The 23560-nt window shown below is 54.5% G+C and overlaps 1 protein-coding gene and 1 pseudogene across 3 annotated transcripts; one reads left to right on the plus strand and one right to left on the minus strand.

Moving 5' to 3' along the window:
* Positions 1-5065: 5065 nt before the first annotated feature.
* Positions 5066-5159, minus strand: LOC132537891 (U6 spliceosomal RNA; annotated as a pseudogene).
* A 4044-nt stretch (positions 5160-9203) lies between these two features.
* On the plus strand, positions 9204-12474 carry TMEM18 (transmembrane protein 18). Of its 3 annotated transcripts, none has more exons than XM_007529844.3 (5): positions 9232-9387; positions 10095-10215; positions 10348-10402; positions 12091-12184; positions 12263-12474. In XM_007529844.3, exons 1-5 carry the CDS (start codon positions 9331-9333, stop codon positions 12353-12355), a joined length of 420 nt encoding a protein of 139 aa, XP_007529906.1. In that variant the 5' UTR covers positions 9232-9330; the 3' UTR covers positions 12356-12474. The 3 variants fall into 3 exon arrangements, with proteins under 3 accessions (XP_060042957.1, XP_007529906.1, XP_016046669.1); XM_016191183.2 differs by lacking the exon at positions 9232-9387 and adding an exon at positions 9631-9668; XM_060186974.1 differs by lacking the exon at positions 10095-10215 and having other exon boundaries at positions 9204-9387.
* The last annotated feature ends 11086 nt before the right edge of the window (positions 12475-23560 follow it).

A 23560-nucleotide genomic window follows, 5' to 3' on the forward strand; every position in this document is an offset into this window, starting at 1 on the left:
CCTGTCACCCTGCCTGCCTGCCCATCTCAGGAGCCTGAGGCTGCCTCTGCTGAGGGGTGGGAGAGATAGACAGAGAGAGAGGTGTTACCCAGAGGGGTGTGTGGGAGGGGCTCAGCAGGGAGGTGGGGTGGGCTGGTACTTATACCAGCCCCAAGCTGGCAACCACTGGGCCTAGGGGTGTGGCCTTGACCCCATCCAGAACTAGGAGGGTACACAAAGACTTCCCAGCTCTGGTCTGGACTGAGTGGGAAGTGAGGACCTTGTGGATCCTTACCCCCATGCTTGGGGTGTGACCAGCACCCTAAAGTGGGTCCTTGTGTTTGGTTGTGGGGGTTTGGAGTGGGGACAGAGTGGGCACCCCTCCAGGGGGATTTGGGGTCCACTGCCCAGTGCAGGCTCCTAAGAGGCTAGGAATCCCTAGGGAGACCCCAGGAGACAGCTGTTCAGGGCCACTGACCTGGTGAGTGCGAGGAAGGGGTCTGTGAGGTCCCCTGGACCCTCTGAGGCTCCCAGGGTGGGGGCACAGTGCCCCAGATCAAACTCACAGGCTGGGCACAAGAGGTGTGGGGGTGGGGGCCTGGCAGGGAGGGTGTCCAGGCAGGGAATGGGGACTCTGAGTGTTCCAGAGAGTGGGGACCCCCAGGAGGGGGAGGGGGAGGGAAGGCAGGACATTTGGGTCTCCTGCAGCTTCTTGGACTTCTTGTGCAAGTGCTGCCACCTCCTGGTGCCTGAGGCCCAACCTATACTCCCATGGGTCCCCAATCTGTCCCCAGGTCCCTAACCTGTCCCCGACCCTTCAGGCCATGGCACCCACCCCACCTCTGAGTGTATTGGCTCACCTGCTCCCTCCCCACATTCCTTACCCCTCCCCCCTCATGCCCCAGTCTTGTGGGGACAGCATGGCCTTGGCCCCTACTGTCCGTGACCTGACCGCAGGGGTGTATGTCATAGACTGAGAGTGGTCTGTCAGGTGGGAGTGCTGCCAGCTAAACTAGCCATCCTCAGGCCCCAGGACCAAGGTCTGGATTTTATTTATTTATTTATTTATTTATTTATTTATTTATTTATATCAGGGCATTGGTTGGCTCTAGCTTATGGTGGAGCTGGAGATTGAACCTGGGGCTTCAAAGTCTCAGGCGTGCAAGTCTCTTTGAATAATTATTATGCTATCTCCGGGCCCCTCAAGGTCTGCATTCCTGCACCACAGAAGAAGTGCGACAGTGACAGGGAGCTCTGGCTGGATGGAGGGGTTTTCAGCTTCCTAAGGTTGAGTGAGCTCAGCTGTGGAGTGGAGCTCAGGTGTGGGTAGACTTCAGGTGTGAGTATAGGTGTGAGCATAGGTGAGAGGTGGAGCTAGGTGTGGGTGGAGCTGGGGTGTTAGCACAAGTGAGGGGTGAGCTCAGGTATAAAGATAAGTGAGGAGTGATCTCAGGTGTGAGCACAAGTGAGGGATAATCAGTTGTGAGTACAGGCAGAGCTGAGGTGCATTGTGGGGTATAGACACAGGATGGCCTATGGTACAGGAGGGCCCTGGTGCAGAGGCTGGAAGAGGAGGAAGTGCTTTAAGCAGGGAGTCACCACTCAGAAGGAAGAGGCCGGAAGATTCCCTTGTTCTCAGAGTGTCTCCCTGCTGGGTTTCTACCCAGATTTCTAGGTGAGGGAATGGAGGGACAGGAGAATGGTGGGGCCTGCTTATCTTCCAGGTCACCTGTCAGGTTGTGGGGTAGGAGTGGGTGGGTATGGAGTGATCTGACCAGCTTTCTTTGTCTCTCCATGGTGGGCTGGTTCCTTATTGGAGGGGTGTCTGGGAAACTGGAGGATAGCCATGCAGAGCACAAGGAGGGCTTGGTAGACACTCCTGCCCCCTTGCAGCCAGTCCTGGTCTATGGGGACCTGGGTGAGTCTCTGGGATGCCCTGTGCTCTATGGCAGGAGGGGGGGGGTCATCATACTCTGGATGCAGGAGAGAAGGCACTTCTAGACAGGATGTGGTGATCACCTGGATGGGAGCCCTGATTATTGCCCATCCAAGCAGATAGGATGTGCAGTGACCCGAGGGGCAGCCCCCCCACACACTTAAGGGCTGTAGGGCAACTCTGTGATGGGGCACAGAGCCCAGAACTCCCACCTGCCTGTAGGAGTACTAGACCACCTAGGCAGCATCATGCCTCCCTCAGAGCCCAGCTACACCTGGGAACAGAGGGATGGGGCTTGAGGTCACCTGCCCCAGGTGAGACCACAAGTGCAGGGATGGGCAGAGACAGGGCCAGGCCCTGAGCAGAGTTAGGAGGGGGAAGAGTCTTGGGGGAATTGGGGGAACATGGGTGATATCCAGGTATGGGGGTGTGATCACAGGCCTGGGGAGAGAGGGGACCCCTCAATACTCACTAAGAGGGGTGGGACTGCATAGTACTCATGGGGGAGGAAGAGGACACCTCACAGTGTCACTAAGCTGGTTTATTCTAGATATTGGGGATCTGGACCTGGGGGTGTTGTTCATGAGACCTGAGGGGGTTTGGCCCTGGGGGTAGGCTTCAGCCACTTCTGGACCCCCTCTTTGCTAGAAGCCCTCCTTGACTAAGTCCCCCAGTGTCATATGCTTTACATTGGTTTGTTCTAGCCCTCCCCCACCAAGAGAATTGGATGAGTCCTGTTAATTTCACGGGCCTGCTTGGCCCCGCCCCAAGGAACCTGGAGAGAGGGTGACAGAGTTCCTGAGTTCCTGAGTCCGAGAGTTCCTGAGTTCCTGAGTCCGAGAGTTCCTGAGTTTGAGAGTTTCAGGGTTATAGAGTAAGAGAGAGTTCCAGTGTGCCAGTTTCAGAGGGCTCTCAAGTACGAGAGTTCCAGAGTGCCAGAGTTGGAGAGTTCCTGAGTTCCAGAGTAAAAGAGAGAGTGCTTGTGCCGGCGCAAAGAGACAGCAGAGTTCTGTTTGGTGATTAGTTTGTCTTAGTTTATGAATCGTGGTTCCTGAATAAAGAAATACAGCTTCCCTGCCCAGCCGTTGTCTCCGCGTCTCTGTTACCTGCCGTGAAGCAAGCCAGGCCAGCTGGAGCCTCCGAATTAAAACAACACCCCAGTGCAGACAGAGGCCCTGCTTTGGCCAGCAGCAGCCCGCCTGCCCCCATAAGCTCCTCCACACTGCCCTGCTCACCCCAGTTACTGCTGGGACCGTGAATATTGCAGCCTGAGGGCATGGTGCAGAGACACTGGGCCCTGCTCCCCTCTGCTCCCAAAGTGGCAGGCACAGAATGGCCCTGCTCAGCTGCCCATTGCCCCCACCTCAGGCCTGAGCTGCAGAGCAGGCAAGGGGCCTCACCCCTGCCCACTCTTCTGTCACAGGGATATCACCTCCACTCCAGCTGTGTGTGGCCCTCTTGCTGTGGGGCCACTGGCCAGGGGTGGGTATGCCCCAGACTGCCTCCCACACTTCCCAGGAAGGACACAGGTCTCATGGGCAGGAAGACCCTTGAGAGGGAAATTAGAATGGAGTCTGGAGATGGGAGAGCATACTCATGGCAGGCCACCCATGGCCCCTGCAGAGGCCCAGCACATCCACACCTGTGGCTGGTCCAGGTGGCATGAGGTCTGGCCTCCTGCTCTGCCCATGCAGCAGCCTGCCTCTCCATCCCCTGCTTCTGAGGCTATCCTCTTGGTTGCAGTCTGTCTGTCCCCTTGACTGTGGTTTGTTTGTCTCCTCTGCTGTGGCACATGGTCAGAGTGCACCGGGCAGCCCAGGGCAGAAGGGACAGTCCAGCTGCTTCACAGCAACACTGGACAGGACTGGCCATGTGACAGCAGCAGAGGAGACCACTCTGAGGCCCCAACCTGTGGAGCCAGATGCCAGCCCTCAGTGTACCTGGACAGGGGCTGGCTGACTGGGCAACCACTGCAGAGAACAAGGGTAGCGCTCCCCAGACCCACCAAGGGTGGGGGGAAGGGGATTCAGGGTGAACAGTGTCTAGGATGCTGGCCCACACTCCCTTCAGGCTGGCCACCTCTCATGTGCCCACTGGGATCTAGCTCTCTGGGGACCTTGTGTGTCCTGCCAGGGGCTACCTATTGACCAGAGGATCCAGGGACAGACAGAAAGGTGTCTCTGTACCCAAGACCTCACCTGCCCACCTCCATACCCCCCTCCCCCATCTTGCCCTGCCTCTGTGCTGCCCCTCAGCCTGAGGCAACTCTACTCCCTCAGCCCTGTCCCCTAGTGCTCTGGACTCTGCCCCTCCTCCTACAGGCTCCTCCCCACCTCCCCTCAGGTGAGGGCTGCAGCCCTTTCAGTGTAGGGGTGGGGGTGGGGGTTTGCACTTCCCCAGCCTGTGGGGGAGAGGGCCGGAGCCAGACTGTCTGCCCGCCTGGTGCCAGTGTGGAGGCTTGAGCACTGGATTATCCGGAGCCCGGGGCAGTCAGCCCTGCCAGGACCAGCTCTCCTGCGGGGCCTCCCCCTGTCCTCCCAACCCCACCCCACAGCGCTCTGGAATGCTTTGCCCTAACTCTCAGAAGCAGCCTCCCCTGTGTCCTCCTGGGTCCCCACACAAAGTGGCTCCTCCCGAGGCTGGGGGCCCCAGGTGGCCCCACTCTCCAGGGCTGGGGGTGGGTCAGATCCTGTGGACTTGTCTGTCCCCAGATTCCCTTCTGGCACAGGCAACAGCCCAGAGAGAGTGCTGACCAGGTCTGGGGAGCGGGGATTGACTCCAGGTTCCTCACCTGCCCCTCACTCCCAACCAAGCTCATCTGACCTCCCCACACATTCCATCATCTGGCCCCACTTTATTCTCCAGGCTTCTAATGATCGTTCACCCAGCCCCCTGCACACATTATCCCCCAATGCACTTCCCAGCCTCCACCTGGCCAAATCACCCAGCACCCCCCCCCCCCAGAATCCCATGTGGCTTCCCATTGGCCACCACTTGACCTCCTCATCCATTTCACAGAGGGGAAATAGGCTAAGGGAAGCTGGTGCAGGTGTGTTGATTTTAGGAGCAGGTGCCTTTGTACCCCTCCCTCTGCCGACAGTGCCTGGCTCTCCTCAAGGTCTAGGTGTGTTCCCAATGGAGCCTTTAAAAAAAAACTTGGAAGGCTTCATGAATTTGCATGTCATCCTTGCGCAAGGATCATGCTAATCTCTGTATCATCCATTGGAGCCTTTTGGAGGGGCACTGGGAGCCGACCAGTTGCACCAAGTAGTCCCCAGTGTCTGTGGTGTGGATCGTGGGACCCCCCAGTGCCTGTGTTGGACCCTAGTGTCTGTGGACCTTCTGCTCAACCCATGTGTCTACCACAGACCCTGTTCAGCTATGTGGACAGGCTGAGCTGCCCCAGTGTGGCCTTCTAGCTCTCATGGGAGACGTGAGGCTCTTGGGATCCAGTTCCCCTGGCCTTTGGCTATTTTATCCCTGTCAGGACCCACCCTGGGCTAGGAAGCCTAGGGAAAGTAAGAGTAGTGTCTCCACATGCAGACATCTGGAGCAGTCTGGATTAGGGTGTGGCTAACTGCTTATCACCATGGTCCCTGGGCCCAAATCCAATTTCTTCATGTGGGGCTGAGAAGGCCCTAGTCTGGGGGAAGACCTTAGTTCAAGGCCAAGATACCTATCCCCTGACCCTATCCCCATGGTGATTGAGGATGGCATCTTCTTTACACATCACTGGCACAGCTTAGGTGCTCATATGTACTGGCCATCACTGACCCATCTGGTGGGTGGATGGATGGTGGAAGATGGATGGTAGTGGCTGGATGAATAAGTGAATGCAGATGGATGAATGGAAGGATGATGATAGGTGGCTGGCTGGCTGGGGTGGATGGTGGAAAGATCGGAAGATGGTGGGTGGATGGTGGATGAATGAATGGATAATGGAGATAGGTGGATTATGAGGATGTATGAATGGGTGGATGAATAGAGGGACCAATTATGGATAAATGGGCAGGTGAATGATGGTCAGGCAGACGGATGGATAATGGGCAGGTGGGTGGTTTATGGATGGATGGGGACAGGTGGTTGACTGGGTGAGGTGGATGGTAGGAGAGGTAGATGGATGGGTGGATGCTGGGTGGGTTGATGGGTGATTGGAAGGATGCGGTGATTGGACTGGGTGAATGGATGGATAGGTGGATGGATGATGGATAGGTAGGTGGATTATGCATGATGGGTGGAAAGATGAGTGGATGGATGGATGGATGGATGAATAATGGAAAAGTTGGTTTAATAGATGAATGATGAGTAGATGGGTGGATTATGGATAGGTGGGTAGATGGATGGATGAAAGGATGAGTGGAAGGTGGATGAATGAAGAATGGGTAGATGGATGAATACGGACAGGTGGGTGGGCTTATGGCACATGGAGGCAGGCGTACAGCTGGTTGGCCGGAGGAGGCTAGAAAGTGCAGTGCATCTTGGGTTGAGTGACATCGCCACTGTCCTGTCAAGCTTCCAGTGATCCAGGAGTCGGGCGGTAGCGCAGCGGGTTAAGTGCAGGTGGCACAAAGTGCAAGGACCGGCATAAGGATCCTGGTTTGAGCCCCCGGCTCCCCACTGCAGGGGAGTCACTTCAGGAGTGGTGAAGCTGGTCTGCAGGTGTCTGTCTTTCTCTCTCCCTCTCTGTCTTCCCCTCCTCTCTCCATTTCTCTCTGTCCTATCCAACAACGACATCAATAGCACCAACTACAACAATAAAACAACAAGGGCAACAAAAGGGAATAAATATATATTTTAAAAAAAGATTCCAATGGTCCTTCTTTGGGTGAACGGTCTGATCCCCCCATGGACCCAGCTTCCCCTTTCATCGGCATGCTGACTGGGGCCCAGCAGGAGACTCAACTAAGGACACTGCATGAAGGACAAGGTGTCTGAACTCAGTGTGCAGAGCCTGCTCCCTGGATGAAAACAAGAGCTGGGTTCGGTGTGGGGACTCCCTTGCCGCCACATCACAGGCTTGCTGCATGGAATCAAAGGTCAGGCTCCTGCTGGTTCCCACGGTTCCATGTAGATGGACTGCAGGTTGTGCCAGACTAGGGGCAGCCTGCCAGCACTGACTCCTGTGCCCCCTGTCTGAACAGTGTCTCTCAGGTTGGAGACTAGGCCACCCACCCTCTGCTGTCCCCCCCCCATATCTATGAGGACACCAGACACTCAACAAGGCTGCTCAGTCACCCACACAGAGATGGACAAAGACAGCTCTGCTTCCTGATGGTCTCCTCATCTGCCTTGGGCCAGTCAGCGTTCAGGCCCAGCTCAGCTCTGGAGACTGCTGGTCACCGAGGGGCCTTGTCCAGTCCCCAGGCCACTGTGGGATGCCAAGTGTGGAGGACTCTTGTATGCCCCGGGTAACAGGTCTACGAAGAAGACCCTCCACCAGGGCAGCTGGGACCACTGGTACCAGGGGATGCAGTACCTCACAAGCCACATTGTGGGTTGCTCACCCCCAGGTCTCCAGGCCACACATGGGCCCAGCAGGCCCATGGCAGCTGGGCAGTAGCCCAGCAGGGCACAGTGACCTCACTGTGGCACCTACACCAGGCTCTGAGACACAGGGGCAGAACTGGGACCCCTCTTTATTATTTATTTCTTATTTACTGGATAGAGAGAAATCAAGAGAAAAGGCGGAGATAGACACTTTTAGACCTTCTAAAAAAAGCTTCTCCCTGTAGCTGGGCACCAGGCGCTTGAACCTGGGTCCTTGTGCATGGTAATGTGTGTGCTCAAATAGGTGTGCTCCAATCTGGCCCTGGGATCCCCTTTTTAGTATCTGCCATTTTGAACCCCTAGGAGAGCCAGTAATGGCAACAAGCTTCACAGGGCTACACAGCCCTTCCTCCCCTCCAAGCCAGCAGGGACAATATGGTTGGTGAGCTCAGTTGGTAGGCTCTGGGAGTGTGGTTGAGCCCTGGCCCTCTGAGGCATCCCTGGGGGCGGCCCGTCTTCCTGGAAGAGCAGCTGCTCCAGTCAAACCATCCGCCCTCCACACTGGCCTGCGGGCGTCAGGAAAGACACCAGGACTTTCCTTCATATTTCCCTCTTACAAAATGAGGCTTGCCCAGTTTTCCACATCCATATGTGCCACTCGAGTTCACAGCTGCCATCCAGCAATGCCTCTCCCAAAACACGGCTTCTGAAACATTTTTGATGTAGGAAAAAAAAAAAAAATCGCATGGATTGACCTGGACAATGGGAGCTGAGACCAGTTTCATAGAAATAACTAGCATTTTTGAAAACCTTTTAAACTCTGGGGTGGTGGACACAGGTGGACAGGATACAGGCCCTGGGGAACACAGGTAGGAGGGGTACAAGCCCAGGGGGACACAGGTGGGTAGGACAGGCCCTGGGGGATATAGGTGGGACAGATCCTGGGGGACACAGGTAGGAGGGGAACAGGCCCAGGGGGACACAGGTGGGAAGGACGGGTGGTGGTTTGCCAGTAGTATTTCTGCATTTCCTGGGTACCGCTGCCCCCTGGTGAGCAGCGCTGGGACTGCTGCCCAGCCTCAGAAGCCCAGCAGCCCAGAACCTTCCCCCTCTGAGTAGAAGGCCTGGGCAGGCCCGGGGCTGCTGTTCTGCAAGGACAGTGCCAGGCCATGCCACACCCTACGCAAGAGCTGGTAGGCAGGCCAGGCTTGGTGACAGTTGTGCGGTAAGATCACACTGGGGCCAAGGTGACAGGTTCCTGCTCCAGTGTCCACAGTGTCACTGCGACCTTAGTGCTGGTTCGTCCCAAGCCAGGCCTGTGCCGGCTGGATCGCGTTGGGTGACAGCTGGAGTGGGCATGTTTCAGTCAAGGGTCAGTGTCCCTTTATTCTGTTTTGGTCCTTCTGTTTCCTGATTTCTCAGTCCATCATAGTCCCTTAGGACTATGGATTCTGTCCCTCATCCTTCTGTCCGCTGAGGGACCTGTCCCCAATGGAATCTGACATCTCTCTGTCCTTGTCCCCTGCCCACATCCTTGGGCTCTGTCCTTGTCCCCTGTCCACTATCCCGGGCGCTATCATGCCCTTCTGTCCCCCATCCTAAGCTGTCTCCATTTTTTCATCCCTCTGTTCACTGTTCAGAGCTCTGTTCTCCGTTACTCTGTCCATTGATTGCCTTGGGCTCTGTCCTCCATCCCTTTGTCCACTGTCCTGAGTTCTGCCCCCTTTTCGGGATCAGTCGCCATGCACCATTGTAGGACTAGGCGTCCCTCTCGAATGGCCCAGTTACTATAGAGTCAGAACAGAAATATCGCGAGATGAAAGCGAAGCCTTCCAACACAGCAGATATCGCGAGAGGTGGGAATCTCGTGAGAGGCCGCTTGGTAGTCAGCGGGAGGGGACGTGGTGTGAGGCGGGCTTTCCAGCATTATGCCATCCGCCTTCTCGGCTCGCTCCTTCCCTGTCAGCATCCCAGCCGTCCTCTCGGTAACTCGCTGCACGGGGCTACCCACTCCTACTCGGCAGGGCGGCTGTATCGTCAAGATTCCAAGGCGCGGCCGTGAGCCGACAGGAAGGGGCGGGGCTGCTGCTAGTCGACCGGAAGGGGCGGGGCGTAGACACATGGGGCGGGCCTATTAGTGGGCGGGGCGGGGGCCTGGATATGTGGGCGGGGCCGAGGGTGGGCTGTGCTGGGATGCGGGGGGGGGAGGGTGGAGCTTAGGGGCGGGGCCTGCACGAAGGACGGGCTTGGCTCTAAGATGGTGCTGGTAGGGCTCAGGTGGGGTGGTCTGGGAGGAGTAGAGGGATGAACTTGTTTCTGGGAGGTGGGCATGCCCCATGCACCTCTGCCTCCAGGTACTGCCCTCCACTGTCCCTGCCTGCTTTGTTTATATCTCTCTATTCCTGCTCTGTCCATTTCTCCCTTGCCCACTCCGTCTCTCTGTTCCTCTGTTTCAGCCCCACTCTGCCCTGCACTGATAGGCAGGAACAGCCTAGCCTTGTCAGTGCCCGCTGTGTTTGGGGCATATGTCTTAAGTGTGCAGAGATGGGGGGGCACAGAGACCTGAAGTCCGAGCAGTTCTGAGAGGGTCAGTGCAGGGCAGACATCAGCTTCAGTCTCTCTGCACTCCTTCTTTCTGGGTTCCCCGAAACCTGGAGGTGGAGGGTGACAGTCCTCACTGTGTGTCCTGTAGCAGACAGACTGGACTGAACCGTGGCTTGTGGGACTGGTTATCTTCCATGTGCTGTGTCTGATGATCACTTGCTTCTCATCCCAGAGGTACCAGCTGCAGGTGGGGCATTTCCTGTGTCTAGGTGAGTGGGTGAGCCCTAGGGTTCAGGTGGGACCTGCTCTCTGGGCACCCGGGTTGTCCTCTCTGTGGGACCCCTGTCTCCTCTATTTTGGGACAGTACCTTCTGTCCTCATGTGCTGTTCTTCCTTTTTAGTTGTCCTCGTTTTCTGTGCTGAGTATATCAATGAAGTGGCAGCCATGAACTGGAGGTGAGCCTTCTCTGGAGCTGGGCCAACCTGTGAGGTCTGGCTGGGACCTCAGCACCCAGGATGTCAAGTAGTGGGAAGCATCTCTGCTGACTTTCAGGCCTGATAAATGGTCATCAGGTGCTCAAAGCCGGGAGCCATTTTCCTGAGGATGGAAGCTACTGCTGCCCAGTGTCTGCAGTGGAAGGGCAGTTAGGCCACTGCATACTAGATGAGGGACTAGCGCGCCCTGTCTACCTGCCTTTGCAACCCCCCTATCCCCCACCATCCCCTGCCTGTGAGCTCCAGCCCCACCTCTGTCCCCACCCTAGTGCTTTTCAGGGTGCCAAGGTCCCTCTGACTCAAAGTTGCAGCCCCTCCCCCGGGACCCCTGGAGGACAGTCCAGCTGCCAGCACAGTGGGCCCAGTGAAGCCCTGGGGCAGAGACTTGAGGGCTGGCAGAAGGCTGTGCTGTTCACTCCAGGTTCTGACCTAAGTGCTTGGGGACCTGAGTCCTGGGGTCTAGATGTACTCTGCTACCCTTTTCCCATGGGTGTCACCATGTGTGTCCTGCTTCTCAGTGTTCCTGAGCACAGAGTTTTTTTTAATTTTATTTATTTATTTATTTATTCCCCTTTTGTTGCCCTTGTTGTTTTATTGTTGTAATTATTATCGATGTCATTGTTGTTGGATAGGACAGAGAGAAATGGAGAGAGGAGGGGAAGACAGAGAAGAGGAGAGAAAGACAGACACCTGCAGACCTGCTTCACCGCCTGTGAAGCGACTCCCCTGCAGGTGGGGAGCCAGGGCCTCAAACCGGGATCCTTATGCCAGTCCTTGAGTTTGGCGCCACCTGCGCTTAACCCGCTGCGCTACCGCCCAACTCCCTGAGCACAGAGTTTTATGCCTGGGTGATGCACTCCACATCCCTTAGATACTACCCAGAACACCCTTCTCCCTAGGGTGCACTCCTTCCCAGAGCAGCCCTCTCTCCAGAGCACCAAGGACCCCCCCCCCTTCTCAATCACCCCAACCCCAGAGTCTCACAAACTGCCTATGTTCTCAGTGTCTCCCTGTTTAGGGGTATGTGCTTAACCTGCTGTGTTACTGCCCGACTCCCAACACCAAGTTCTTTAGGAGGCCCGGTGACAGCAGCCCTGAGCACAGCCTTTGTACTCTCTGCCTCATGTGACAAGTATGAGTGGCTAGTGGTCCTGCCCAGGCAGCCCCCTTAGTCCTGCTTTGGCAGGTTACGCAGGCCAGGTGCAGGCCAGGGTTTGTGCTGGGCTCTTGCCTGCTGTGCGCTGTGTGCCTGAGCCCCTCCTAGCCATGTCTTGAGCAAGCTCTAGCAAGAACTAGCCCCTAAGAGGCTGTGACCCAGAGCTGGGGCTGCCCGGAGCTGCTGGGGCCAGAGGCAAAGTAGCTGATGGTACACCCAATGCCAGACACCCCCTGGGGCACCTCTCTCACAGGGCAACCGAAGACATACCCTACAAAGGAGCACACCCAATGTGTTCACCTGCTAAGGGCTCTCTGGGAAGTCTGTTCTTCACCTGTCATGTGCTGCTGGTTGGGACCCCATCAAGCGAGCAGAGGCGGGTCAGGCCCTGGGAAGCTCCCTAATGGTCATGGCGCTCTCCAGGGGCTGCAGTCAGAGACTGAAGAGCGGGTGCCCCAAACCAGGTGCTGACCTGACTCTCCCTCTTCACCAGGCTGTTTTCGAGGTACCAGTACTTCGACTCGAGGGGCATGTTCATCTCCGTCGTGTTCTCAGCGCCACTGCTGCTCAATGCCATGGTCATCGTGGTGGGTACAGTGGCTCCGAGGCCTGGGCCCCTGCATGTGGCCTGGCTCTCACACCTGCCTCCCCGCCCTTGCTTCCAGGTGCTGTGGGTGCGCAGGACCCTGACAGCAATGGCTGATCTGAAGAGCTTGCAAGCCCGGCGCCGTGCACGGTCCAGGTGCAAGGAGGACTGATGCCTGGTGCCTGCACAGCCACTGGCACGTCTGGAGGCCTTGTTGGCTGGCAGGCAGTGCTGGAGGGCCTGGGGGGCTGGGGACAGGTGCCGCTTGTAATAAAGTATCATGTGCATCCCTACCCACTTGCCACGTGTGTTGTTCCTGCTCCTCACAGATGCCCTGTCCACCCAACATGTCACCCTGTGGTGACGGTGTGTCTGCTCATGCCAGCACACCTCCAGGTCTGGTGCCTTAGTGTATGTGACACATTCTGCTCATGGTTTTGTCACTTAGGGAAAAGCCACGGGAGGTGGCACTGCAGAGGGTACAGGAAGTCACATGGGAAAGCACACTGAAGGTGATGGGAGATAGCACAGGACACAGAAGGTGACACAAAAGACATGGGAGGTGACATGAGCAGTGTGGAAGGTGACATGGAAGGTAGCGTGGTGGAGGGCAGGCATGGGAGGTCACATGGGCAAGGACACGGGAAGTGACACAGCATGGGAGCTGACTCAGGAAAGGACATGGGAGGTGACACAGGAGAGGACATAGGAGGTGATATGGGAGGTGGCAAGGGCAAAGCCAGGAGGCAGCATGGGAACATGTGGGCGAGCAGGCCATTCTATCAGGTCCCAGGGAAGGAGTGGCAGAGACTCCATTTGATTTCAGCATGCAAGATGGGGCTGCTGCTTCTCCCCCTGGTCTCAGGGCAGATGTGGAGATGAGCTACAAGTGAATGGGGCAGCACATGGCTCCTGCCGGGTTTGCTGTTAGAGCTGGGGCCTATGATAGATGTAGGTATCAGCTGGCTCCAGGGACAGCACTGCCATTGCCGGAGATCTGGGGAGAAGTGGTTTGTGACCAGTTGTGACAAATCCCTTCTAAAATGAGACAGCCTTCAGGTCTGAGAAGACAAAACCTTGTGTGTCGCTGTCACGCGCAAGATCCCCGGATTAGTAAGGAACGCTGTATAAGCACTGCGTTGGGCCGTGATGGGTACCTTGCACAAGCACTCTGCATTCCCTGGTCAGTGAAGGGCACCTCATACAAGTACTGCATTGGGCCTGGACCTTGATGGGCATTTTGAACAAGTACTCCATGGGGCAGTGAGGAGCACTGTGCACAAGCACTCCTTGGGCAGTGGGGGCCATGTGAACAGTGATTGCTGCAGCCAGAAAGTAGCTCACGGAGGAGGAAGCCTGACATGCCACACTTGGACTGTGCTGGAACCCCAGCATGACATGGGGTTGCCATGGCACCGGGAAAAGCTATGATGCTATGTGACCTCCCTTTCTGTCTAACTGAGCGAGAAAGGCAGGCTGCCATGTTCTCATGTGTCTGCATGTGAATGTGAGAAGGGTATGTGTGTCGGCCCATCTGGGTGTTTGTAGGAGGAAGACAGCATCTGGTTTGGATCTGTGGAGGGTCCTCTACCCTTGAGGACTGTGATAACGGTGGCCCTGCTGACATGGCAGCAAGCCCCAGCTTCAGTGCAGCCAGCCAGCCAGCTTCTCTCTCTTGTCTGGCCGGGGTCGGGGTGGGGGTAGTTATTCCTTCACCTTGGGGAGTGGGCAGAGGCAGGGTGAGGACGCCCATGTGGTTTCTGCCCTATGCAAGGCACCAGGGCTATGAGGGCATCACCCAGGCTGGGGCTGCCCACAGGCACACCCACTCCCGAAAGGTCAGGCCCCAGATGTCTACATCTATCCTGGGAAGAGCTGCGTCAGTCACGGCAGCCAGTGTGCCATGCTGCCCCCATGCTGCCCCTCGATGTCCCCACCACTCCCTGTTGCCCCAGTGCTGCCCCCTGCACTGCCCATTGTGCTGCTCCCTACCACCCAACCCCCCCCATTCCCCCAAACCCCCTCCTGAGCTGGCAATGCAGAGGCTGTGCAGGCCCGAGCCAGCACGCCCTGCAGCCTGCAGAGGGCACCCGCGCACTTCAGCCCAGAGGAGTTTTTGCTGAGGACTTGGGACTCTGCTCACCTGGCAGCCCTGCCAGACTGACTAGCTCGAGGGGCAGCTGGAGGGGAACATGGGCTCGGCACCCCCACTCCTGTGAACAGGGCGGCAGTGTCCACACACAGGGACACACACGGGCATACAGGCGCAGGCACACACAAGTACAGTCACATGTGCACACAGGTGTAAGCTCACAGACATACACAGGTGCAGGTACACACAGATGTATGCACACACATGCACCAACACATGCATCTACACATAGCTGTAGACATACATGCACAGATGCATATAGTTGTAGACATGTAGACACACACACACATGCACACCTGCCTCTGTAGAGAATGCCACTATGCCCCTCCTGTGAGCAAAAGCCCCACCTGAGTGCACACCAGCCCTCGACTCTACAGCAGCCGATTCTGATGCCCAGCTCCCTGCTAGTCTCAGGGTGCCTTCACAGTGGGAGAGTGGGTGCTGGGCCCCCACCCTGCTTGGTGCCACATGGGGCTGTACAGGTGGGGCTGGAAGGACCTAGGGGGCTGGGCAGTGCTCATGGTGGAGACCTCCTTCCCCCACCCCAGGCCTCAGAGAGGAGTGTCTGTCCACAGGATGAGTGCCCGGACACTGCCTTGAGCTACCCAGCAGATCTCCCTGTGACTCTGGGCCCAGTAGCTGTGCAGGCACCCAGACCAGGCCAGCTCTGAGGGGACAGACCTCCCTGAGGGTGATGCTGTGGTGTCCCTGAGGAAAGCACCTCACACAGGATGGCCCTGAGTTTGACCTTGGCAGTGGGGCTCATGCTACTTTTTGCTTTGGTCCCTACCTCAGCGGGGAGGGAGGAGCCTGGGGTCAGGGGGTTGAGGCTGCAGACACTGGCCTGGTCTGCGGTGCTGGCCCTGGACAGGCAGGATGAGCCTTTCGATAAATGCATGCACACCGCTCTGCCCAGCTCACAGCTCAGGGTGCATGTGAGGCAGACACATAGGATGAGGTCTGCTGCTGGCCTCCAGGACTCCTTGGTGGCTAATTAGTGTCCAGCATGGGTCCCATGAAATGCCCCATCCACAGGCTGGATTCAGAAGGGCATTCTTGCAAATTGTGGTGCCCAGGCTGGGAAAGGTAGCTCTTTTCTTGGCAGCCCCCACAGGGCCAGGGCTCGAGGCCCAGAGCAGGACCCGTAGGTGGGGAGGCTACAGGTGGGGCACACAGACCCCGGGGCATGCTGGGTCATTGTACCTTAGCTCCTGCTCTCTAAAACCCAGCTGTGAGCCCACTGCCCCAAGGCCCTCTCTTTGAAAGCCTCTCTCTCTCTGAGGGTGATTTTTGCCAAAATCTGTATCCAGAAGCAATGACAATCTTAGTGATTTTGCATGTACAAAAACATGGCAGCTTTATGTTTCATCTTACTTTATTCTTTATATAGAGAAATCACCCCAATCCCTTAAATCTGAGCCCCCTACTCCCCTCTCCCCCACTCCCTCTAGAACCTGGAGCAATTACAGGTCCACTGTTCCCAGTAGACATTCCCTTTTAATCTCAGAAAGAGAGACTGCACCATTCATGGAGCTTCTGCTGCTGCCTTGAAGGGTGCTCTCCTAGGGTGCTGGGGGTGAGACCTGGGTCCTTGCTAAGGCAGAGTGAGGCCCCACCAGGTGAGCTGGAACTGGTCCCAGCTTTACTGTTTCCAAAGGACTATGGCAGGCTGCCTGGAGAATTCTGCATTTTTGGATCTGGCTGCTTCAGGGGGCGAATCTGAGGTGGGGTTGGGAGCAGGCAGCAGGAGACATGGTACATCTGCAGGGACAGTGACTCCTGGAGCTTAGGGGCAGCTTCTCTCCTCACTTGTGGTGTTCTTGTGCTTCTGGAGCTCTGACTGACATGCAGATGCTGCTGGGATTCTATGTGTCACCCTATCCTCCTCAGAGGTGAGGGAGTTCCCACTGTCACACAGTCCTCAGAGGTGAAGGAGTTTCCATGTCACCCTGTCCCCAGTGTCACCCAGTTCCCAGAGGTGAGGGAGTTCCCAGTGCCACTCAGTCCCCAGAGGGGAAGGGTTCTCAGTGTCACCCAGCCCCAGATGTGAGGGAGCTCCTATGGTGCTCTCCTCAGGGGCCATGCCTGGCTGGGCTTCTGACAGGACCCCTGATTTGGCCCTCTCCTCAGGGCTGGCAGGGCTGCCCCATGATGAGCTATGGGACAGGAGCTGAAGGCCTGGGGGTAGTGCTGCTTGCTCAGTGTGGGTCAGCCCAGGAAAACTATGGGATCTGCCCCACATCCCTGAGTGAACAGGGTCCAGGCCATTTTCTAGAGGCAGTGGGGGCTTGGGCTGGCACTGCCCAGTCCCCTCAGTGAGAATCTGCAGCAGAACTCAGGGTTTTGGGGCCACAGAGCTAGAGTGGTGCTACTCCTTGAGCCTCGTTCCAGGGGAATCCCTGCACCAAGGCCTTATTCATGTGCAGAGTCCTCCTGTCCTATAGTGTCATGTTAGTGAGATCATGAGTCTGCAGGACCTGCCTGGAGCACAGACAGCTGTGCACAGGCCCCCACAGTGCTGTGCTGTGTGCTGTTGGTCTCCCATGCCCAGCTAAGCTGGGGTGCCTGCCCATGAGGGCTGCAGAGCTGTGCGCCCCTCTCCCTACCATGGCTCTCTGCTTGCCTGAAGGACAAGCAGCCCCCAGTGTGGAACCTCTGATTCCAATGCACTGCCCAGGGAGCGGCCTTACTGCAGCATGGCATTCTATTCCCCCCTCCCCCACACCAGCCCAAGGACCTAGAGTGTGGGCTGTTCCCTATGTGCTGTGCTGGGGATAGAGATCTGAGGAGTGGTCTTTGGGGGGTGGTGGGGAGGGCATGTGGCTGGTAGCACTTCCTTTCACAGCTGCAGATTCCCACGCAGGATTTTAAACTCAGCCAAATTAGTGCACTAAGGGTTACCTGGGAACCCGCTTTCAAATGACACCCCAGCAGCTACTGAGTTAGGCCAACCCACCCTGGGAGGTGACCCACAGACCTAGGCCCGCTTGAGAAGGACACGGCAGATTCTCAACATGGCCACTGTTGTTCCCCTGGCCCTGCTCCAGGCCTCTATGTTCCCCCAGAGCTTCGCCCGGAGAGTCAGTACCAGAGTAACACCCCAAGCTCCTCCCCACACTCAGACCAGAACCCATAGACCATGCCCCAAGTCCCAATGCCTGCCCTCTGTCCTGTAGTGCTCACCTCACAAAACTCTGGAAACCTCCCCCCCCCCCGCCAGAAGAACTTTGTGTTGGCCATAAGCTGCCCTCCCAGCCCTTGAGAGGTTGCTGGCTCCTGTGTCCAGGCCACTTCTGGCCCTGTTGTGTCACTCTCTTCAGCAGAGATGTCCACCTCTTGCTATGAAGCTCCCTCCCCCACTTCATTGCATCTCACAGAAGCATCTCCACCTTGATCCATGACTTCAGGGTGGCTCTAACATCATAGTAGGGCTGGGCCACTGTGGCAGCAGCTTACTGTACAGCCACACACCTACCAAAGGGTTCCCTCTCTGTGGGCAGCAGCAACCACTTTAGACCTCCTTCTCCTCCCCAGGGCTCCCAAGGGATAGCAGTCCCCAGATAATTGCTGGTTGTGGGCATTGTTCTTACCTCAGTGACAGGAGGCTTCCTGGAGAGCCAAGCAAAGGCATTTCTAGAATCTTCCTTTATCGTGTTGGCAGTTGCTTTTGTGCTCATCTGTGAGCTTTCGAAGCTGCTAGGTCTAGACCTTGACTCAAGGCATCTACAGCAAAACACACAGGACTCAAAAGCACATAGCTCACACAGGATGTCAGAACAGACTCAGGGAGCCAGAAAGATGGCCTATTTCCTAAAGGTGCATTGAGCAGGAAGGTTGCTACCACACCTGAAAGCAAAACCTCAGCATTCCTAATAGAATAGTGTGAATAAATCTAACAATACAATTTATTTTATGATAAATCACTCTTTTTAATTTTTACATTGCAAATTCTTTTTAAAATTATTTTTTAATTTCTTTATTGGGGAATTAATGTTTTACATTCAACAGTAAATACAATAGTTTGTACATGCATAACATTTCTAAGTTTTCCACAAAACAATACAACCCCCACTAGGTCTTCTGTCATCCTTTTTGGACCTGTATTCTTCCCCCCACCCGCCCCAGGGTCTTTTATTTTGGTGCGATACACCAATTCCAGTTCAGGTTCTACTTGTGTTTTCTCTTCTGATTTTGTTTTCCAACTTCTGCCTGAGAGTGAGATCATCCCATAGTTATTCTTCTGTTTCTGACTTATTTCACTTAACATGAGTTTTTAAGATCCATCCAAGATCGGCTGAAAATGGTGAAGTCACCATTTAAAAAAAGTATTTATTTCCTTTTGTTGCCCTTGTTGTTTTATTGTTGTAGTTATTATTACTGTTGTTATTGATGTCGTTATGCTAGATAGGACAGAGAGAAATGGAGAGAAGAGGGGAAGACAGAGAGGGGGAGAGAAAGATAGACACCTGCAGACCTGCTTCACTGCTTGTGAAGCGACTCCCCTGCAGGTGGGGAGCCGGGGGCATGAACCCGGATCCATCCTTACACTGGTCCTTGCACTTTAGGCCACATGCGCTTAACCCACTGGGCTACCGCCTGACTCCCGAAGTCACCATTTTTAATAACTGAATAGTGTATATTCCATTGTGTATATATACCACAACTTGCTCAGCCATTCATCTGTTGTTGGACACCTGGGTTGCTTCCAGGTTTTGGCTATTACAAATTGTGCTGCTAAGAACATATGTGTCCACAGATCTTTTTGGATGGGTGTGTTGGGTTCCTTAGGATATATCCCCAGGAGAGGAATTGCAGGATCATAGGATAGGTCCATTTCTAGCCTTCTGACTATTCTCCACAGGGGTTGGACCAATTTACAGTCCCACCAGCAGTGCAGGAGGATTCCTTTGACCCCATAACCTCTCCAGCATTTGCTGCTGTTACCTTTTCTGATGTATGGTATTTTCTGTATGTATGAGTGAAGTGGTATCTCATTGTTGTCTTTATTTGCATTTCTCTGACAATCAAAGACTTGGAGCGTTTTTTCATGTGTTTCTTGGCCTTTTGGATCTCTTCTGTGGTGAATATTCTGTCCATGTCCTCTCCTATTTTTGGATGGGGTTATTTGTTTTCTTGTTGTTGAGTTTGGCAAGCTTTTTATATATTTTGGTTATTAGCCTCTTGTCTGATGTGTGGCATGTTAAGATCTCCCATTCTGTGAGGGGTCTCTTGGTTTGGGTAGTGGTTCCTTTTGCTGTGCAGAAGGTTTTTAATTTGATGTAGTCCCATAGGTTTATACTTGCCTTAGTCTTCTTTGTAATTGGATTCATTTCATTGAAGATGTCTTTAAAATTTGGAAAAGAGTTCTGCCAATATTTTCCTCTAAGTATCTGATAGTTTCTGGTTTAACATCCAAGTCCTTGATCCACTTGGAAGATAAATAACTCTTAGGAGCCCTAAGAAGACTAACCATTTCAGAAAAGGAATGAATGGAAAATAGAGCAGATGAAACACTTGGTCAGAAGATAGCCAGAGGAAACCCTTGGTGTCATCTCCACTCTGCTTTGCATTCTGCTGTCTAATCTGCACACCAAGAAGATAAGTGCTCACAGGCTCAAGAATCAGACCTTCTCCTGTTTGTTTCACCTTCTCAGTGAAAACAGTAGAATGTGGTAGAGAAGGTCATGACTTCTTGAACAGAACTGTAGAATGGTCTGGGGACTCCTATGGCACACTCAAGGAAAGAATGTCCATGGAGGAGCACACAGATTCTGTCAGTCTAAGAGAAGCCAAAGGGGCTTACATGTGTGTGAAAGCTTTGTTTTAGTTTTATGTAGGCAGTGCAGCTTGAGGTACAAAGATGTAGTGGTGTTTGCTACTGGAGATCAGGGTATCATCGAGCTGTAGTGAGATAGATGCTGGGCTGTGAAGGGCCAGCTTCTGCTGCCCAGAGAAATACCACAGGGAGCCCCTGAAGTAACAAGTCCAACAGGGAAGTAAGCAGAGGGCACATTCTTGGCAGACTCCCTTCCACTGAGAGGCTTGGGGCCCTCATGGGGGCAGGAGTAAAAGCAACTCCAGCAAGAAGCTGTCACACCTGTTGACCTGTCAGACACATGGGCATCTAGATGCACCTGGCCAGTGTGGGGTTAACGGCTTCAGTGGCCTGGGCCTGCACTTGCTCAGCCACTGTGGAGGCCACCTAGTGTGGGGTGAAGGGACACCAGAGGCACTGGGGCTGTCACACGGGAGGGAGGCTGCTGCCACCACCTCTGCAGGAAGCTACTTGTCTTTTTGTGCCCAGGGCATTGTTCTTCCCTTGAGAAACTGAGTTATCCTAATTGGATTCAGCTAGATTTCAAGATATCAAATTATGATAATTCAGAATTCTGTTCCTAATAAAACTATTTGTTTCATGCATTTTCTCTTAAGTAAAATTTCCCCTTTCTTCTTTGTCTCTTCTCTCTCTCTCCTTTCTCTCACCACACACGCACACGCACACGTACACACATGCACACACGCAGCTCTGCAAAAGTATCCACTGAAGGGGAGAGCTCTGAAGAAGCAGAGACATGGAGTCATGGGTGGTCAGGCCAAAATTTGATAAAGATAGGCTTTGTATTTTTAATATACATATTTTTTTCTTTTTTATTGCCCTTGTTGTTTTATCGTTGTTGTGGTTATTATTATTATTGTTGTTGTTATGGATATCATTGTTGGATAGGACAGAGAGAAATGGAGAGAGGAAGGGAAGACAGAGAGGGGGAGAGAAAGATAGACACCTGCAGACCTGCTTCACTGCTTGTGAAGTGACCCCCCTGCAGTGGGGGAGCCAGAGGCTCATACCAGGATCTCTGTGATGGTCCTTGTGCTTGGCTCCATGTGCACTTAACCTACTGTGCTACCGCCCAACCCCCATTTTTAATATATTTTATTTACTTATTTTAATGTGATACAGAGAAAACGAGTGAGAGAAAGAGGGGAAGGGGAGAGAGAGAGAGAGAGAGAGAGAAAGAGGGAGATATCCTAGAGCACTACTAACTTCTATCTTATGGTGGTACTGGGGATTGAACTTGGGACCTCTGGGGTCGGTCTCAGAGAAGAAAATTTCTAGCATAACCATTATGATTTTTTTCCCAGGCCCTCAAGATAGGCTTTAAGGAAACAAAATAGTGCCTAAAATGTTGCTATTAGCTACAGAAAACATTAATAGTAATTGATTAAAATTTAAAATATTTTGATTTTAGCAGAGTAGACAATTGGTAAAGATTTCATTAAAAACACAAGACTAGTGACTGGGGAGATAGTTTAGCAGGATGTGTGCGCCTGCGGTCCCTCCTGCTTTGATCCCTGGTGCTCCGTGTGGTGCTTTGGTTTCTCTCATTCCTGTGAGACTCTCTAGCTCATAGATAAATAACACCAATATTTAAACAACACAAACCTCTGTGACCCTGTGGCTTCTTCTTATTGGCAGCTTTGTGTGTGTGCTAGCTGAAACTCTCACTGTGGGTTGTTGGTTAAAACAGGCTAATGTGACAGAAACACACTTGCTAATGTTTGAAATTGACAATGTACATATTCCCAACAGCTTTGAAATTACATTGCTTTGCAGCCTGGTATGTGGGACCACTCTGAAGTTTGCATGGACATTGGAGTCTGTGCTGACTGCACCTCCACTGTGGCTTCAGAGCTGTGTCCCTAGGTCTCTAGCCACTTGGGAACCCACATGGGGGATGAGACTGAGGACCTGTGAAGGGATGGACAGCTCTGGCTCTGCTGTGACTGACAGCAGGCCTGACTGGCATCCTGCAGCTGCTACCCGCCCCATGTCACTGTGGTTACTGGCCCATGCCCTGGGGACAGCCAGTGGCCAGGGTGTCTTAAGTGGCACCAGAAACAAGTCTCACTGTCCCTTGTCACTGAGGCTAAACTGAGCCTGTGCCTAACCTGTCTCCTTAGGAGACATAGGGGAGGGCAGTGAGAGTCTAGGGAGGACAGTGAGGGTCTGGGTGGCAGTGAGGGTCCAGGAGGGCAGTGAGGGTCTGGGAGGCAGTGAGGGTCTGGAAGGGCAGTGAGTGTCCGGGAGGGCAGTGAGGATCTAGGGGGCAGTGAGGGTATGGGGGACAGTCTGGGCTGGGGTCACAGGACACTGGAGTGGTTTCTGTATAGCGGAAATGTGGACCAGCCCTTGGGAGCAGCTTGCATACCTTCTCCATACCTGTTTGCTGGCTCCCTTCCTGGGCATGGCGGTTTGAGCCAAATGGACAGGTCTCAGGACAGACAGCTGCAGGCCCTGCTCCCTCAGGTGGCCCAAATGGCAGAAATCATAGACATCCTTTCACTCCTGAAAGGTAGGAGAACCTGGCTGGTGGAGGTAGGGGAGACCAGGGTGGAATGGTGTGGAGGGAATGTACCCCAGCATGCAGCCATAGAGCTATGGGACCCACACTTCTGCAGATGGTGGAGAGGTCCTGGTGGGCTTGATGCTCTGTCAGAAACTCAGGGCTGCTGGGACCCTCTCTCACCTGTGAGCCAGCATCAGGGTTGGGGGGGGCGTGAGGCTGGGCTGTGGCTGCCAATCAAGAGGCTCTGCCTAGCTCACAAGACCACAGTCTCCTACGGTCATGCAGTGCCCCTGCGCTGACCAGGCTTGGCATTTGTGTCATCTGTGTCAGGGGCCAGGTGCAAGCTCAGGAAGCCCCAGGCTCAGCCACTGCTTAGTGTCCAGGGAGTGTGCCCCAGCCACCCTGGGACCATTGGGATACCCCTGTCCATGGTCAGGAAGCCTCAGTGCCGTGTGAGCTCCAGATGCTTCCACTCGCTCAGCCAGAGGGCAGGCAGGGCCCAACTGCTACTCCCTTCTTAGGTTTTGGGGGCCAGAGGAGCAGGGGCACCTGGGATACCCAAGCGTGAATGCACAGTGGACGAAGCTGTCTGGACATCCACAGCTTTGTGCTTTTGCAAAGAGAATCAGAGGAGTGGGAAGCCTCACCATCCACTTGACAGACTCTTATAGGTTCCTGCTCAGCCGCCTAGCAGGTGGTCAGTGGGAGAGGCTTGGACTCTCCCTGCCCCTGCCGTGTTGCAAAGAAAGATCTCCCCCCCCCCCCAGGGCCTTGCTTAGATCTAGCTTATGGTGGTGCAGGAGACGGAACCTGGGACCTTGGGGCCTCAGACAAGAGTCTTATTTTTTTTAAACTTTTTATTTATTTATTTTCCCTTTTT

Source organism: Erinaceus europaeus, chromosome 3, assembly GCF_950295315.1.
Source record: "Erinaceus europaeus chromosome 3, mEriEur2.1, whole genome shotgun sequence".
NCBI classification, from domain to species: domain Eukaryota; kingdom Metazoa; phylum Chordata; class Mammalia; order Eulipotyphla; family Erinaceidae; genus Erinaceus; species Erinaceus europaeus.